The sequence below is a fragment of the Takifugu flavidus genome, chromosome 14 (assembly GCF_003711565.1).
Source record: "Takifugu flavidus isolate HTHZ2018 chromosome 14, ASM371156v2, whole genome shotgun sequence".
Taxonomy (NCBI): Eukaryota; Metazoa; Chordata; class Actinopteri; order Tetraodontiformes; family Tetraodontidae; genus Takifugu; species Takifugu flavidus.
The window spans coordinates 228191-246273 of NC_079533.1; the positions used below are offsets into that span (position 1 = coordinate 228191).

At 47.6% G+C, this 18083-nt stretch overlaps 2 protein-coding genes and 1 long non-coding RNA gene across 24 annotated transcripts in view; 1 reads left to right on the forward strand and 2 right to left on the reverse strand.

Annotated features, from left to right (window-relative positions):
* Window positions 1–18083, forward strand: part of LOC130537196 (ribonuclease inhibitor-like) — a 267517-nt gene that overhangs the window by 103328 nt on the left and 146106 nt on the right. The gene's annotated exons all lie outside the window — the stretch shown is intronic.
* The window catches only part of dscama (Down syndrome cell adhesion molecule a), a 59422-nt gene that overhangs the window by 12919 nt on the left and 28420 nt on the right, over window positions 1–18083 (reverse strand). For both annotated transcript variants that reach the window (XM_057053765.1, XM_057053766.1), the window contains exons 4-16: window positions 15324–15470; window positions 14477–14755; window positions 12688–12963; window positions 12270–12566; window positions 11413–11688; window positions 8177–8455; window positions 7574–7693; window positions 6322–6501; window positions 2056–2252; window positions 1854–1950; window positions 1648–1776; window positions 1338–1505; window positions 28–98 (exon numbers count right to left, since the gene is read on the reverse strand). In XM_057053765.1, the coding sequence (XP_056909745.1) occupies window positions 28–98; window positions 1338–1505; window positions 1648–1776; window positions 1854–1950; window positions 2056–2252; window positions 6322–6501; window positions 7574–7693; window positions 8177–8455; window positions 11413–11688; window positions 12270–12566; window positions 12688–12963; window positions 14477–14755; window positions 15324–15470 (2516 nt within the window). The remainder of the gene's footprint in view (window positions 1–27; window positions 99–1337; window positions 1506–1647; window positions 1777–1853; window positions 1951–2055; window positions 2253–6321; window positions 6502–7573; window positions 7694–8176; window positions 8456–11412; window positions 11689–12269; window positions 12567–12687; window positions 12964–14476; window positions 14756–15323; window positions 15471–18083) is intronic.
* Window positions 3265–6311, reverse strand: LOC130537216 (uncharacterized). Its single transcript, XR_008953580.1, has 2 exons — window positions 4291–6311; window positions 3265–4194 (listed from the first exon to the last, which is right to left on the reverse strand). It is a non-coding gene; the product is annotated as an uncharacterized LOC130537216 (long non-coding RNA).

Below are 18083 nucleotides of genomic sequence, written 5' to 3' on the forward strand. Positions count from 1 at the left end.
ATAAATTCAGAGGATTGATCAACCTACCCGCCACGTGACTCGAATGCTTTGAGAAGAGAGAGCTTCCAGCTGCACCTCCTGTGGTGGTCCATCGGGGGCTGAGGGCACAGCAACACCAGCAGATCAAAGACACTGTGGTCCAACAACAACTCAAACACATCCACTTGTTGCCATACTTAACACAAGTCAATGTGTCCTGATAAATTAGATATGAATTAGATAAATGAGAGATTTAGCCTTTCTGCACATGCAGTTAGCTTCAAATGCAGCTGCATATTTTCTACTTAGCTTCACCCATGAAGTTAGGGTTAGGCACGATAACTAACAGTGAGGTTAGGGTTAGGCACGATAACTAATAGTGAGGTTAGGGTTAGGCATGATAACTAATAGTGAGGTTAGGGTGAGGCACGATAACTAATAGTGTGGTTAGGGTTAGGCACGATAACTAACAGTGAGGTTAGGGTTAGGCACGATAACTAATAGTGAGGTTAGGGTTAGGCATGATAACTAATAGTGAGGTTAGGGTTAGGCACGATAACTAATAGTGAGGTTAGGGTTAGGCACAATAACTAATAGTGAGGTGAGGAATAGGCACAGTAACTAATAGTGAGGTTAGGCACAATAGCTAATAGTGAGGTTAGGGTTAGGCACGATAACTAATAGTGAGGTTAGGGTTAGGCACGATAACTAATAGTGAGGTGTTAATTCTCAGGAAATGGGCCAAATAACAGCTCATTAAAGGTTGTCTGTGTTCTGCAGACTTTAATCTTCCAAAATCAGGTGATGATCAAAGACATTTGGTCACAAAGCAAGCTCCTGTGTTATGCTAGCTTGTTGCTCCTGCAACACTGTGTACTGCACTATATATGATACTCCAGGAGGGAGTCTCAGTATGTGTCATCACAGGATGCGTGTGGCCACGGCGCCTGTTCACGACTCGTTAAAGCACTAAAGAACCAGTTGGTTCTGTTGAGAACCACCAGTTTCATCGCTGTGCCGCTGACTCAGTGGTGGAACGTTCACCCTGCTGTCAGACATTATTTAGAAGGCACATGTTTTACATGACGGGAGTTACGGAGGGTCTCTGTGGGGGGAGGACAGGTGAGCTCAGGAGATCAATGAGCAGAAAAGAGCAGGATCAGCACAGGATCGTTAATGACACGGAGCTGAAGATTCCGAGGTTCTTCCTGAGCATCCTCATGATGATTATTGTTATTGCTGCTCTAGCTTTCCCTTCATGCCCATGATGTGTGTGTGTGTGTGTGTGTGAGATAGAGAGAGAGAGAGAGAGAGAGAGAGAGAGCTGTGTAGGCATCTGTTCTGTGTCGAACAGTGACCTGCTTCATCGGTGGTGATGGTCAGCTCATTGCTGGCTTCACTCTTGCCGATCAGGTTTTTAGCAAACATGCGAATGTTGTAGGTGGAGGAGGGGTGGAGGTCGATGATGGTGGCCTGGTTCAGCTGAGGTGAGACGTCCTTGGTCTTCTGAGCAGTGTCCCAGGAGGCTACAGAAGGGAGACAGTCAGGAAGATACATGCATCATACACACTCTCCAAAAGACTACATGTGAGAAGGCTTCAAGAGTTGGAAATGGAAATATGTTCTTGTCTAAAGTGCCATCTTAGTTCACACATCAACATTTGATACCTGACTTGTTCTTGCTTTCAATATCGAAGCCTGTGATTGGACTGTTCCCATCAAAGCCCATTGTCCACCGCAGCGCGATGGTCCTGTCCTTCACCTCTCTGATTTCGACCTCTGGCGGATCGGGAGGCTCTATGAAACACAACCTTCAGCGTTTACCATCTGGGCTGAGGTGGGCAAAGGGAATAGTTGTGTGAGCACCATCACACCTTGCACGGTGAGCTGGATGATTCCTCTGTCTTCACCAAAGGAGTTGATGGCATGGCAGGAGAAGAAGCCAGAGTCCTCTCGAACTGTTGGCATGATCTAATGAACAAGCAGGACAAGAACTTGGTCATTCTGAGGCAGCACGTGGCTCAGCTATAAACACAAGAGAGGTAATGTGGGCGGCGCCGGAGCAGGTTCACACACCTGCAGGGTAGAAATGACTTCATCAGCCACTTCTTTGACAGAAACAACGTAGCGACTCATCTCAGGATTGATGATCCGCTCCTCTTTCTCCCAGCGGACCATGATGGGTTTCTCCCCATGTGCTGTGCAGCTCATCTTCTTCTCTTCGCCCTGCGTGGCCAACGTGGTGTTGGGGTAGGAGATGATCATGGCAGGAACTAGTGTGGAGAGGAATCAGAGACACTGTGAGCAAACATGGACGCAGCTTCTCACTCATCCAACAGTTAACCAGCAAATTCAGTCCCTTTTTCAGGGACGCGAGACTTGGCCAAAAAGCAAAGCAGGTCTCAAATATGGAGGTGCTGTTGCCATGGATACCTGGATAGACACAACAGCAGCTTGTTGACCCTATAGAAGAAGAGTTTTCTTTTACTATAGATGAGTAGAGCAACTGTTCACATCCTGAAGACACAATAATAGAAACCATCGTCCATCTGTGGCTGGCTGAATCTGTGATGCACCACAGACAGACGGGCGGGCGGGCGGGCGGACCGTCCAGTCCAACCTCTCCACCAGCGTACCAGTTGTACCAGTCAGAACTGTGTAGAAGATGCCTCAGTGTCAATCATCTTCTTCTACTATCTTAAACGTCAGAAGCTCTTCTCACTTTTAATCGTCTTTTACTTGTCAACAACTAAATGAGAATAATTAAAAATGATGAAATCTGAGATGCTGCTTGATTCTAAATAAGTGAAAACCTCCTCTTGAATCACTTCTAAAGCGGCACATTCAACATATTTACATTAGAAACATCTTTTGGAGTCTCTAAGACACAAAAGCAAATATAGCAACACATCAGAGGGGGAAGATGATGATGAAATAACTGCACACACACAATTAACACATTCCTCAATAGAGCCACAGCGGAGTGTATAATGGCCCCCCAGCTGCTCATTCACGAGCACACATGCACACAAGCTCGTGCATGCAGATAAATGCGTGTCATTACACACACACACACACACACACAGTGGGCAAAATGACATGACTGGAAGTGTCACACTAGAGGTTGCAAACATTTAAGCCTCATTGCTTATTCACACTCGCCTCTTTGAAGCTCTTTATTGAATAAAAGCACTGAATCACTGACAAAGATCCATTTTCTGTTGGATCAATTCAGTAGAAACTGGAAGGGGAAACGTTAAAAGAATCTTTACCGAGAGATTAGTGTTGTAGTTTGAAGCCACATTTATTTAGCTGAAAGTAGTTGTTGTTGGTGAGTAACGTGGCTGAGGGAGCAGCTGGAATCATGTTAATATTACAGGATTCAGCTACATGATCATGCAAATACTCCTGGAATCATGTTAATATTACAGGATTCAGCCACATGATCATTCAATACTCCTGGAATCATGTTAATATTACAGGACTCAGCTACATGATCATTCAATACTCCTGGAATCATGTTAATATTACAGGATTCAGCCACATGATCATTCAATACTCCTGGAATCATGTTAATATTACAGGATTCAGCTACATGATCATGCAAATACTCCTGGAATCATGTTAATATTACAGGATTCAGCCACATGATCATTGAATACTCCTGGAATCATGTTAATATTACAGGACTCAGCTACATGATCATTGAATACTCCTGGAATCATGTTAATATTACAGGATTCAGCCACATGATCATTCAATACTCCTGGAATCATGTTAATATTACAGGATTCAGCTACATGATCAGTCAAATACTCCTGCAATCATGTTAATATTACAGGATTCAGCTACATGATCAGTCAAATACTCCTGGAATCATGTTAATATTACAGGATTCAGCTACATGATCATTCAATACTCCTGGAATCATGTTAATATTACAGGATTCAGCTACATGATCATGCAAATACTCCTGGAATCATGTTAATATTACAGGACTCAGCTACATGATCATTCAATACTCCTGGAATCATGTTAATATTACAGGATTCAGCTACATGATCATTCAATACTCCTGGAATCATGTTAATATGTTTCAGGATTCAGCTCCACTTGAAGGACGTATTGGTGGTTGACATGAATGCTTGGATGTCTCTTTTCCAGCTTGGAGCTGTCCAGGATGAAGTCACCTCCGCCTGAGGCAGCTGGGAGAGGCTGCAGCCCCCGTCCGCCCAGGAAAACAGCAACAGTAGAAGATGGATGAGTGAATTAGCAATGAATGAATGAGCAAATCAATATTAGTCCTAATACGAGATGAAACGTGAGCCCATGTGACCACTCCAGGCTGCAGCGACAGCGGCTGCAGCGGTAGAAGCGGCGGCGGTGGCGGCTGAAGCAGTCTTTTATTAGCAGAGTCCTTTTCCTCCACAGCAACACAGAGGCCAGTGATGATACGCTGCAGCCTGCAGGAGAGGCTCAATAGGCTGGATGCTGATAGGCTCTTCTCCTGAGACAAAGGTCCCTCTCTCTCCTCTCTCCCAGACTGCCTTTCACCTGGCCAGGTTACCATGCCAACCAGCATTGGACAGGCTCTACTCTTCATTGCTGCTCTCCTCTCTACAAGCTGCACTCATAAAAAGGCTCATCTCTAGTCTCCAGATACGGAGCTTGGAAATACCAGCGATGTTCACGGGAATATGATTGGAACATAATCACACACGATTGTTGCTGCATGTGACGTGCAGCCTCAAAAAGAAACAAAATGATGGGAGAGAGAAAAACAGGGAGCGTTTCTGAGGCACCTGCAAGAAAGGAATCCAACCGTCCACATAGAAGTGGAAATAAATGTAATGCAAAGAAATAAAAGATGTTTTTTACCTTTCCAAAACAAGAAGTGGGGGGTTTGCAGTGCTTCATCAGTTCACACACACATTTCTGGATTCTTCTATCCGTTTCTTTGGGTGTTAATCCAGTTGAGCAACTAACTACATAGCGTGCATTATTTTGGAAGCTAGTGGGAGGAGGAGCTGCTGCCGAACCCCGAGACTTTCACCTCTTTCTCCTTATAAATGTGAACAACTGAAATATTGGAGAGCATCTGAAATCCGGCAGCAGTCCAGAAGCTGCTGGGTCCCGGCAACAGGTCACGGACTCCTGCATACGTTGCTTTGTCCACTTTACATTTTTAAAAATGCGTGTTTAATGTTCTGACAATAATTTTCTAATGCAGTTTCACCTTTAGCCAATACTGTGTCACTGACTCCCAAAAAGCCTCCGGGTACCAGAGAGCAGCGGGGCCAGCAGGGGCCAGACAAAAAAAACAAAAAACAACTGGGACAGAGCTCCCTGCCCTGGAGGCTGACTATAAATGGATGCTGAACAGGATTTAGCATGAATGGAGGGAGGGGGAAGGGAAAGGCTGGCTAGTAGCAGCACAAAGATGACTGCTTCACTGGCTGCCTGCAATGTACTGAAATAATTTCCTTTGCTGCACAATTGGCTTGGATATGGAGCATGATATCAAATATATGCCTGTAGTCAGGCTGAGACTGTGGGGGGGGGGGGGGGGGGTCTACGTGCTGGGGTTTAGTTGCAAATGAGTAAATAAGAGGAAAAAAATCTTCAGACTTCATCTGAGCACCACACAGAGGGACACTAGTGAGTGACTGTGAGAGCATTTATCAGGGCTTTTTAGTGAAGCCTCATCAAGTGCTCTCCCCTCGTTGCTACGTCTGCCAACATTATCATCTCTAATAGCTTTGATTCAGCTTAATTGGCCCAGATAAACAGTGCGGAGCTGTTTACTGACTGGGACGCACGCGTCTGCTTGGAGGCTCAGAAACTGACTGAATCACATCTGTTTGGGCTGCTTGACTGGAAGCAGCAGCAAATTCATTTCATTACTTTGCAACCTGCAAATGCCACAATTAAAATGTGTTTTGTAGAAAAGAATAATAAAATAAATGAGTGAGTCAAGCATGTTTGCACCCAGATGCTTCCGTGCTGCTGTGCTGGCCCCCTAACTTTGATGCTCAGCATCAAAAAGATTTCATCCGGCTATTAGCTGGTTGCTTTGTGCTACGTAGACACAGCGGATCATCATCTGTGCTAGCTAAGCATGATTGAAAGAGAGGTGGGGGCTGGAGTCAGTAACCAGCTCCAGCTCCAGCCAGGGCCCAGGGGAGGGGGTTAGGGTTAGAAACATGCGTGCCCTGATAAGTGCCCTCCTACGGTGGCCTGGGGGTCCCACATCAACTTTAGTCCACTGTGAGTTCAGTCTTACTCTAAACAGAGTCCTTGGTAGATGAAACGTGATTGCAGATGCACACTTTAGCTTCTTACTTTTGACGTTAAGATACATGGACTTGCTGACATCAGCCCCAACGTCGTTGCTGACGCGACACAGGTAGAAACCACTGTCCTCCTCCAGCACGTGCTTGATGAACAGAGAGCCATTGAGCAGGACCTCTATTCGAAAGCCTGAGTTGAGGGCAATGGGTTTGAACTGGGGGACTCCAGCACCTGGAAGAGAGCAAACAGACCATTTCACCCTTGGAAAGAAACACAAGGTGATATTTGAATGGTAATGCTAGTTAGCCTGGGCCCTCCAGGGTTTAGGTGTTTCTACCTTAATCGTTGCACTAGCTGCATTTGAGTAACGAGGAGGGAAATGACACTCGACAGCGTTAACCACTGGTAGCTCAGTCTGTTGGGAACTAGGCTGAGAAGTGGAGGCTTCTTGGTTTGAGCCCCAGGGCAGACAACACATGGAAGGTGTTCAGCTAGTAGCGGAAGGTGCCAGAAGACCTTCAGAGCATTACCAAGGTACCCTTGAGCAAGGTACCAAACCCACAAATGCTCATATATGGCCCTGCAAGAACCGGTGACCAGGGGTGGATTATTCCTTTGCCCACTGAGTAACCTCCCTGTGACCCCAAAAGGGACCAAGCGGGCAGGAAGACGAGATAACAGTAAACATAGTTTCCAGACCTTCATCACCTGTGAACATTTTTCTATCAGCCAATCGCTGCCTCCTGGTTTTCTGCTCATATGCAGGTGGTGATAAATCAAGATCACAATCCTGCACTCAGTCTTGGAGACTTGGTGCAGAGCTCAGATATCTGGTTCAGAAGAACCAGTTCAGGTGTTTGGGCATCTAATGAAGATGTTTCTGGTGAGGTGTTTTGGGCATGGCCTGACGAAGGAGACCATGAGACAGGCCCAGCAGATGCTAGACTGATTACAGCTCCCATCATCTCTTGGGTTTGTCCCAGAGAAGCTGGTGGCTTCCTCACCAAAACTGAGTGACCGTTAGCTGGACCCCGAATAATTGGAACACTGGAAGCAAACGCAACAGAACGTCCACCTCTGATTATCAGCTGCACCTCCACGAAGCCATGACACACCTCACCCAGGTCATAAAGCACCCCACTGCTGAACGCTAACAGCAGAGGGGAAAGAAGCAGTGTGGGAGGACACAAGGACCAATCAAATGTTTCCTGTTAATCAACTGGAAATCCATAGCGAACAGGTTGATCGTCTACTCTAGATGAAGAGATGTTTAGCGTTGCTATGGCCACTATGCTGTGAATACCTTTGGAGTACTCCCACTGAATTGTGGGAACAGGGTAGCCTTGAGCGGAGCAGTTCAGGATGACTGCCTTTCCATAGATGGCATCTTGGTCTTTTGGTTGCACCACGAATTTGGGAGGAACTGTGGCAAAAGAAAAGTACAACTTTAGAATGAACTAGGTTTCAACACTTCAGATAACTCTATATTACACACTGACTTCCTGGAGGTCTTTTTGTCGAGTTCTTGTGCTTCTCTCCTCTCTCTGTATCATCTGTCACCAACTTCATAGCCGTGCGCTAACCTCTGACCTCTGACCCCGCTGATCCCCTCAGCTATTATACTGACAACTTGTTGTAATTCATGTATTTGCATGATTTAAGCCTATTCTATCATCTATCTGCCCTTCAGTCCATCAGATGGGTGGGGGGGGGGTCCCCCATATGAGTCCGGTCCTGCTCAAGGTTTCTTCCTGTTAAAGGAGAGTCTAACCCTAACCCTGGGTTTTTTTAAGCACCTCGACACATTTCTCCCCCGTCTCCTCTCTCTCTACCCCCCCCCCCCCCCACCATGAAAGCATCTGTTCTGATCACCACCGCCACCTCCGTCTCACCGTTCCTTCCTCACCTCGGACAATCAGCTGGCTTTGATGCTCCACAGCAGCAGCCTGGTTCCGTGCGATGCAGGTGTAGTTGCCGTTGTGCAGCAATGTGAGGTTGGAGATGCGCAGAGAGCTGGTGAAATCGATGTTGTCGATGGTGACGCCCAGACTGGCGGGAATTGGCCGACCGTCCTTCTGCCAGGTGATGAAGACAGGCTGGTCCCCCGACATCACCACACAGGGGACGAAGACTCTCTGGCCAACGGAGAACCGAGGGAACTCAAACGGGTGAATTGTAGGTGGGACTGGAAATAAGAGAGAAATGGCTTTGGAAATGCCGTCTGATTGGGTCGTAATGAGCACAAAGGTTGAACATTCATGCTGGTCTTGTGTTGGACTGGACAGACTCACAACACCTTGTTTTGGGCAGCACCTTTTTGTGATTAACAGCAGTACAAAAGCAGGTTGTTCAGTCTTTTGGGGACTGGACTGAGAAGTGGAGGATCCTCAGGCCCCGGTGCAGATGAAACATGGAAGATGTTCTGCTAGTAGGGGGTAGTGCCAGAACACCCCTGGAGCACCACCAGGGGACCCCTGAACAAGGTCCTGAACCCAGAAATGCACACAGAGGACCCTGTGGTGAACTAGAGACTCATCCAGAGGTGGACCTGCCTTTACCCTGTCTCCTCCTTCCTGATGTCTCCTCCTTCCTGATGTCTCCTCCTTCCTGCTGTCTCCTCCTTCCTGATGGCTCCTCCTTCCTGATGGCTCCTCCTTCCTGATGGCTCCTCCATCCTGGTGGCTCCTCCTTCCTGATGTCTCCTCCTTCCTGACGTCTCCTCCATCCAGATGTCTCTTCCTTCCTGATGGCTCCTCCTTCCAGGTGTCTTCTCCTTCCTGATGTCTCCTCCATCCAGGTGTCTTCTCCTTCCTGATGTCTCCTCCTTCCTGACGTCTCCTCCATCCAGATGTCTCTTCCTTCCTGATGGCTCCTCCTTCCAGGTGTCTTCTCCTTCCTGATGTCTCTCCTTCCTGATGTCTCCTCCTTCCTGATGTCTCCTCCTTCCTGATGTCTCCTCCTTCCAGATGTCTCCTCCTTCCAGATGTCTCCTCCTCCTGATGTCTCCTCCTTCCTGATGTCTCCTCCATCCTGATGGCTCCTCCTTCCAGATGTCTTCTCCTTCCTGATGTCTCCTCCATCCAGGTGTCTTCTCCTTCCTGATGTCTCCTCCTTCCTGATGGCTCCTCCTTCCTGATATCTCCTCACAGATGTCTCCTCTTTCCTGATGTCTCCTTCCTGATGTCTCCTCCTTAAAGATGTCTCCTCCTTCCTGATGTCTCCTCCTTCCTGATGGCTCCTCCTTCCTGATGTCTCCTCCTCCTGATGTCTCCTCCTTCCTGATGGCTCCTCCTTCCTGATGTCTCCTCCTCCTTCCTGATGGCTCCTCCTTCCAGGTGTCTTCTCCTTCCTGATGTCTCCTCTTCCTGATGTCTCCTCCTTCCAGATGTCTCCTCCTTCCTGATGTCTCCTCCTCCTGATGGCTCCTCCATCCTGGTGGCTCCTCCTTCCTGATGTCTCCTCCTTCCTGACGTCTCCTCCATCCAGATGTCTCTTCCTTCCTGATGGCTCCTCCTTCCAGGTGTCTTCTCCTTCCAGATGTCTTCTCCTTCCTGATGTCTCCTCCTTCCTGATGTCTCCTCCTTCCTGATGGCTCCTCCATCCTGGTGGCTCCTCCTTCCTGATGTCTCCTCCTTCCTGACGTCTCCTCCATCCAGATGTCTCTTCCTTCCTGATTGCTCCTCCTTCCAGGTGTCTTCTCCTTCCAGATGTCTTCTCCTTCCTGATGTCTCCTCCTTCCTGATGTCTCCTCCATCCTGATGGCTCCTCCTTCCTGATGGCCCCTCCTTCCTGATGGCTCCTCCTTTCAGATGTCTCCTCCTTCCTGATGTCTCCTCCTTCCTGATGTTTTCTCCTTCCAGATGTCTCCTCCTTCCTGATGGCTCCTCCTTCCAGGTGTCTTCTCCTTCGCTGGTAGGCAGGCACTCCCTCCTTAAACAGGTGGCCTGATGGAGATCGCCGACAGGTGCGCTGTTGCCCATTGACTCCTCCATGCCCCCTGCAGGAAAAACCAGACACAACCCAGAACCCTGGACCCCAACGAAAAACCATAAAGTGGTTGGAAGGTTTGCCACCTCACTGGGTAACAAATGCGAGAAGCAGAATTCCAGGAAAAGGATGAACAGCACCAGAATCAGCAGGACAAACATGCCCATTAGGGTTAGGGTTAGGGTAACCCTGCCCATTAGGGTTAGGGTTAGGGTTAGGGTAACCCTGCCATTAGGGTTAGGGTTAGGGTTAGGGTTAGGGTAACCCTGCCCATTAGGGTTAGGGTTAGGGTAACCCTGCCCATTAGGGTAGGGTTAGGGTTAGGGTTAGGGTAACCCTGCCCATTAGGGTAAGGGTTAGGGTAACCCTGCCCATTAGGGTAAGGGTTAGGGTTAGGGTTAGGGTAACCTGCCCATTAGGGTAAGGGTTAGGGTTAGGGTAAACCTGCCCATTAGGGTAAGGGTTAGGGTAACCCTGCCCATTAGGGTTAGGGTTAGGGTTAGGGTAACCCTGCCCATTAGGGTTAGGGTTAGGGTTAGGGTAACCCTGCCCATTAGGGTTAGGGTTATGGTAACCCTGCCTATTAGGCTCCAACAGATTCTGCTTTGAGAGCAGGAGAATGTTAAGCAGCAAATTAGCTGAGGTTTGTTCTCTGATTCCTCGCAGAAGTTGTTATCTAAGAGGGGGGGGGGGGGGGGGGGGCACATCCCATTATGCAGCATCTTTGGAAACTGGAAGTCACCTGAGGTTATCTTCACCTGGCTGAGCTGAAGCCTGCTGCATTTGCATGGAAGCTGACGCTGCTTTGTTATCAACAGTGGTTAACCTGAACCCCTAACATGGGGTGAGACTTTGATGTAGCATTTGAATGTTATATTTACCATCTACATGAGATGGAAGCTACCAGGGTGACTAGCGATGACAACGTGATTCAGTCAGGGGGTAAACAGACAGAGACTAATTAGAGACGCAACATTATCTTGCATGTGCATGGTGTGTGTGTTGGAGGGGACAAGCAAGCCTCTGTAAGTCCATTCAGTAAACACGCAGCTTCCCTGGTTGGGTTAGGGTTAGGGTTTCGGGTTAGGGTTTCCCTAGCAAACATCCCTGTGTAACAGGTGCATAATGACAGATTGAAAAATGGTGGTTCCCTACCTTTTACAATCACATAGACGCTCTGGTGTGTGGAGAGCTGGGGCTGCACCAGGACATTGCACATGTACTCTCCTTCATCCACGTCCTTTTGAACATCAAACAGCTTCAGGGTGCCATTGTTTTCAAAAGCCCGCTGACGATGGTTGTACGGCAGTAAATTGGAGTCCTTGTACCACTTAATGGAGTAATACGGGTAGCCGATGACCCGGCAGTGGATGTACATGTCTCGACCAGCGATGGCAGTCAAGTTTTTCATTGGTCTGATGCTGGCTGGCCCTTGAAGGACACATTGAAAATACAAGTCTCTTAAAATGCTTTAGAGGTCAGGGAGGTTCGAATCAAACATAGCTGTGTTGTGTTGGTGCATTTCTGACACACATAGTAGGAGGAGAAAGAGAAGTGAATCTAAACCAGGCCTCTCCACGCTCTACTGAGAAAGTAGAGTCCTTTGTGATCCATGCAAATCTAATACAATGATGAAGGTTTGATTATTGACGGAAAAACCTATTACAGAATTACAGATCTATGCGGTCCTGAATCAAAGGCTTGTTCCCTCCACTGAGTTCTGCCAGACAAAACCCAGAGGAGGTACCCAGAGGAAAAAATCCCTGTTAACAGGAAGAAATCTTGAGCAGGACCAAGCTCAACATGGGGACCCTCGTGACTAGTGCTAACATCCCCTAGTTTTGTATAAGGTCTTGAAGTTTACTCCAATCATCCTTGCACAGCTAAACATCTAAACTCCTCATCTGGGAGCTCCTTAAGCAAATGTTGAGTTTGAGAGCATCAACTGGTCAGAATGAGCAGGGCCATGTGTGTATGTGATGGTGTGTTGAAAGAGTTAATCTGACAAGCACCTCTTACGTTTATTCGCGCCTGGTAAGAAACTGTTCCAGCCGAGTTATTGCAGCTGCACCGGTAAACACCCCCATCTGGCACCTGGGTCTGGCTGATATTCAGGTGGCTCACTACGTAGCCCTCACTGCTAGTGTAGAAGGAGATGCGGTGGCGGCTGTCCCGTACCACAGACTCGTCATCTAAAGTCCATGTGACCCGGGGTTCTGGGGTTCCCTTCACCGTGCAAGATAGCGACACAAACTCATTGATGTTGTAGACCTTCTCACTGAACGAAGCCAGAATTTTGGGAGTGCCATCTGGGATGCAAAGGTAAAGAACATTTTATTATTGTAGACTGACCCAATCACAATATATCTTTCCAAATCCATAAGATGTGGTGCCTAAATCAGCACTAAATGATCTGCTGTGAACTCTCACCTTCTAGTATGACTTGTACAAAGTCCTGAGCAGACATCTTGTCGTGTCTAGCGAAACACTGGTAGGCTCCTCCATCGCTCTTGGCCATCCCAGCCATGACCAGATTCTCCTTGTTCTGGCCTGTCATGCGGACGCTGTTGCTCGGGTAAATGAGCTCCCCATTGCGGTACCATGACAGCTGATACTTCTCCGAGCCAGTAACGCTGCAGGACAGTGACACCTGGCTTCCCACGCTGCCCTTCACCTTCCGTGGGCTCACCACCACCTTTAAGGACTCTGAAGGTCAGGGAAGGGAGAGTTCATGGAAAACTAGCAGATTTCCAATAACCACATGAACTTGGAAGTAAAGGAGTTAGGGTTAGGGTTAGGAGTTAGGAGTTAGGGTTAGGGTTAGGGGTTAGGGGTAGGGTTAGAGGGTTAGGGTTAGGGGTTAGGAGTTAGGGTTAGGGTTAGAGGGTTAGGGTGAGGTTTAGAGGGTTAGGGTTAGGAGTTAGGGTTAGGGTTAGGAGTTAGGGTTAGGGTTAGGAGTTAGGGTTAGGGTTAGAGGGTTAGGGTTAGGGTTAGGAGTTAGGGTTAGGGTTAGGGCTAAGGTTAGACGGTTAGGGTTAGGAGTTAGGAGTTAGGAGTTAGGGTTAGGGTTAGAGGGTTAGGGTTAGGGTTAGAGGGTTAGGGTTAGAGGGTTAGGGTTAGGAGTTAGGGTTAGGAGTTAGGGTTAGGGTTAGGAGTTAGGGTTAGGGTTAGACAGTTAGGGTTAGGGTTAGGGTTAGGGTTAAGGTTAGAGTTAGGAGTTAGGGTTAGGGTTAGGGTTAGAGGGTTAGGGTTAGGCGTTAGGAGTTAGGGTTAGGGTTAGGGTTAGAGGGTTAGGGTTAGGGTTAGGAGTTAGGGTTAGGGTTAGAGGGTTAGGGTTAGGAGTTAGGGTTAGGAGTTAGGGTTAGGGTTAGAGGGTTAGGGTTAGGAGTTAGGGTTAGGGTTAGGAGTTAGGAGTTAGGAGTTAGGGTTAGGAGTTAGGTTAGACGGTTAGGGTTAGGAGTTAGGAGTTAGGGTTAGGGTTAGGGTTAGGAGTTAGGGTTAGGGTTAGGATTAGGGTTAGAGGGTTAGGGTTAGGAGTTAGGGTTAGGGTTAGGGTTAGAGGGTTAGGGTTAGGAGTTAGGGTTAGGGTTAGAGGGTTAGGGTTAGGAGTTAGGGTTAGGGTTAGGAGTTAGGAGTTAGGTTAGACGGTTAGGGTTAGGAGTTAGGAGTTAGGGTTAGGGTTAGGGTTAGGAGTTAGGGTTAGGGTTAGGGTTAGGTTAGGGTTAGAGGGTTAGGGTTGGAGTTAGGGTTAGGGTTAGGGTTAGAGGGTTAGGGTTAGGAGTTAGGGTTAGGGTTAGAGGGTTAGGGTTAGGAGTTAGGGTTAGGGTTAGGTTAGGAGTTAGGAGTTAGGGTTAGACGGTTAGACGGTTAGGGTTAGGAGTTAGGAGTTAGGGTTAGGGTTAGGGTTAGGAGTTAGGGTTAGGGTTAGGATTAGGGTTAGGGTTAGGGTTAGGAGTTAGGGTTAGGGTTAGGGTTAGGGTTAAGGTTAGGGTTAGGAGTTAGGGTTAGGGTTAGACGGTTAGGGTTAGGGTTAGGAGTTAGGGTTAGGGTTAGACGGTTAGGGTTAGGAGTTAGGGTTAGGGTTAGGGTTAGGAGTTAGGGTTAGGGTTAAGGTTAGACGGTTAGCGTTAGGAGTTAGAGTTAGGAGTTAGGAGTTAGAGTTAGGTTAGGAGTTAGGGTTAGGGTTAGGGTTAGACGGTAAAGCCGCTCGGGCGCTCACCTTTTACATGCACTACGCCAACCACCTCCGCATTGCCGTATCCGTTCCAAACCTCACACACATATGTGCCCGAGTCACTGGGTTGTGCTCTCTCTATCAGTAAACCAGTCACGCTCTGCCGGAAGCGTGTGTCGGGCTCCAGTGGCCGGTTGTCCTTTAGCCAGCGGTATTTTGGTGCAGGGTGACCAGAGGCCTTGCAGGGCAGCTCAACCCGATGAGACGCCATCACTTCTCGCCGCTCAAAGCCGTCCAGGATGTGGGGCGCTGAGTTAGTGGGATCTATGCGAAGGACACAGTGCAGGTGAACTCCCAAAGCACTATTCTGGGTTGGAATTCAAAATCTGAGAGAGTGACATGTCTATGACACAGAGATGCTAAATGTAAATATATGACGTAGCTGATGGAGCCAAAACACTTTTCACATCAAACTTTCAGGTTCTTTTTCTATGGGAAGTTTCAAGTTTGAGATAAAATTGTAAAAGCAAACCTCAGTTGTATAAAATTAATGCCATTGTACCTAGAAATATAGTTCCAAAATCAGAATATATTCTCAATATATTCCTACAATCTAGTCATTTAACAAAAATCCCTTCTGATTAGATTTGAGTAATTAATGCATTACATTATTATCATTAAAAGCTAAGTGACAAATAAAACAATATATAAGAAATGTACTGTGTACAGGCAGTGTAAAACAAGTTTTTAAAAATAGCCACTGGGTTCCGAGGTGCTTCATGGAGACCACAGGGCTGAAAGGGCTTTTTAAAAATCCCATTTCAGTTCCTGGTTCCTGGAATGTTGAATGCTTTTCAGAAATATGGATTGAAAGTGTACTGAAGCCTGTAACCTGAGACGATGAGGCGGGCACTATTGCTTTGTCGAGTCTCTCCTGTGTACCGATGACGTGTCATACACCTGTAGTTGTAAAGCCCATCTTCCATCTGCACATCCAGGATATACAGGGCTCCCGTGGATGTTATGAGAAACCGAGACACTGAAAATCACATGAATAAAGACATGTTAATCCAGCATAGCTTGGTTCATTTGGGAAAATGAAACTGTTTGTGTGTTTGTGGGATTTTACACACCCCTCACCCTAACCCTACACACCCTTAACCCTAACCCACACCCACACCCCTAACCCTAACCCACACCCCTAACCCTAACCCTACACACCCCTAACCCTAACCCTACACACCCCTAACCCTAACCCTAGACACCCTTAACCCTAACCCACACCCCTAACCCTACACACCCCTAACCCTAACCCACACCCCTAACCCTACACACCCCTAACCCTAACCATAACCCTAACCCTACACACCCTTAACCCTAAACCACACCCCTAACCCTAACCCTACACACCCCTAACCCTAACCCGACACACCCTTAACCCGACACACCCCTAACCCTAACCCTACACACCCCTAACCCTAACCCTAACCCGACACACCCCTAACCCTACACACCCTTAACCCGACACACCCCTAACCCTAACCCACACCCCTAACCCTAACCCTACACACCCCTAACCCTAATCCTAACCCACACCCCTAACCCTACACACCCCTAACCCTAACCCACACCCCTAACCCTACACACCCCTAACCCTAACCCCTAACCCTACACACCCCTAACCCACACCCCTAACCCTAACCCACACCCCTAACCCTAACCCTAACCACACCCCTAACCCTAACCCCTAACCCTACACACCCTTAACCCGACACACCCCTAACCCTAACCCTACACACCCCCGAACCCTACACACCCCTAACCTAACCCCTAACCCTAACCTACACACCCCTAACCCTAACCCTACACACCCCTAACCCTAACCCCTAACCCTAACCCTACACACCCCTAACTCTTTACCCTAAGCCCTAACCCTCACACACTGCAGCAACAGACTTGAAGACAAGATGCTGGTCATAACACAACTGGCTCGAGAACTTTATTACGGTATTTGCAAGTTCTTAAGTCACTGGCATGATTGACGTTCATATCTCTGCACAAACATCAATTCCACACACCGAAGAAGAAGAATCAGCGTCCTTTTGTCTATTCTATAAGTTACTGTCTGAGTGGCCTCCAGGTGGTCCTGCAGTATTTCCAGTATACTGACTGGTCATCACAATCCTGACTGCAAAACAGCAAGAAGCTCTAATTTGCAGTGGTTAGCATAGTGGTTAGCAGTGGTTAGCATAGTGGTTAGCAGTCATGCATGTGGGGGATGGGCCAGTTTAGCTGCTCTCTACTGAGCTGGGGTGAGAATGAGAGGGAATAGTTGTCAGTCCTGCCCGGAGCTGGAAACAGTAGAAAACCCTGATGGGATGAGGTAAAAGTGGTTGAAGGTTGATGGAGGGCTGGTTCTGCAAGCGCAGCATCAGCAGGTCTGTAGTACTAATCCAGGCTGCTGCCTGACATCGCAGTTATTAATCTACTGAAATAACATGTCTCGTATCTACAGATCATATTGGGCAGTTCTACAAGAGCTGGTCGTCATTAGCTCGGGGCTAGGAAGCTGTTGTCAGTGCTCCAACATTGCTTCCTGGGGATAGTTGCTCTTTCCAGCCTGTTTTGCACACGTTTCGTTAGAACTTGGCCTGGACGCGCTGTCGCCGGTGTCAGGAGTCATGGGTCCGAGCCATATTTAGCATAAAGTTAAGATAAATGCATCCTGCGCGTACCTGTTTTGGGCCACTCAGCGCTGCTGGAGAGTACCAAGGAGCTAATCTTTGGCATGCAAAATGACTGCCCTCTCAAATGGATCTGGCAAAATCAGACTGGCTGTATTGGATGATTTAAAAGCCACATCAACAAGAAAAACATTCAACATTATTTTTCCTTACAATGATCTCACATGGAACAGTAGGATGGAGGCTAATTAAATTGCAGTTAACATCCCATTAGCTTTCATTTTCAATTCAAATGTATTTATACAGCATCTTTTACGATCAAGAGAGTCTCTCTGTGTGTTGTGCTTTAAATCGATGTGGGCAGGAAAGAATCTTTAGGAAGCCCCCAGCTGCATGGAGGAGTGGTCCACAGCACCGCCGCATACTGACATCCCCTGAGACACAGCCTCGACTATACTCTGTGTGTGTGTGTGTGGGTGTGTGTGCATGAAGAGGATTTCACCAATGTTGTTGGTCCAAACAACATTTCGTGAAAAGATGTTTTCACTCTGAATGACTGGATTTGTTCCAGACTATGAGACAGATGCAGTAGTGGTGAGGGGACCCTGCTTGATTGATTTATTAAAACACATATGGAGGAAAGAGATGAGGTGAGGGAGGGAAAACACTGAAACAGGCCAACAGATCAGGCCTGCATCCCGTTCGACATGTGACAAACTCAATAAGACAAGCAGCAAAGTTTGCCGTTCAGTGTGGTCGAGGGCTAATAGCACAGTCAAAATGAAGGGTCAAGAGGTTATTGATGTCATCTAGAATGACTTACAAATTGGCTAAAAACTAATGTATATGTTAATGTAAGGTTAATGTAAGGACAGAATAAGCATGACAAATAATAAAAGGTGGGAGGGGGCAGGTTGTCATTTTTAAAGTTTTAAAACAATACCAATTTACCCTGACTGGTTTGGACT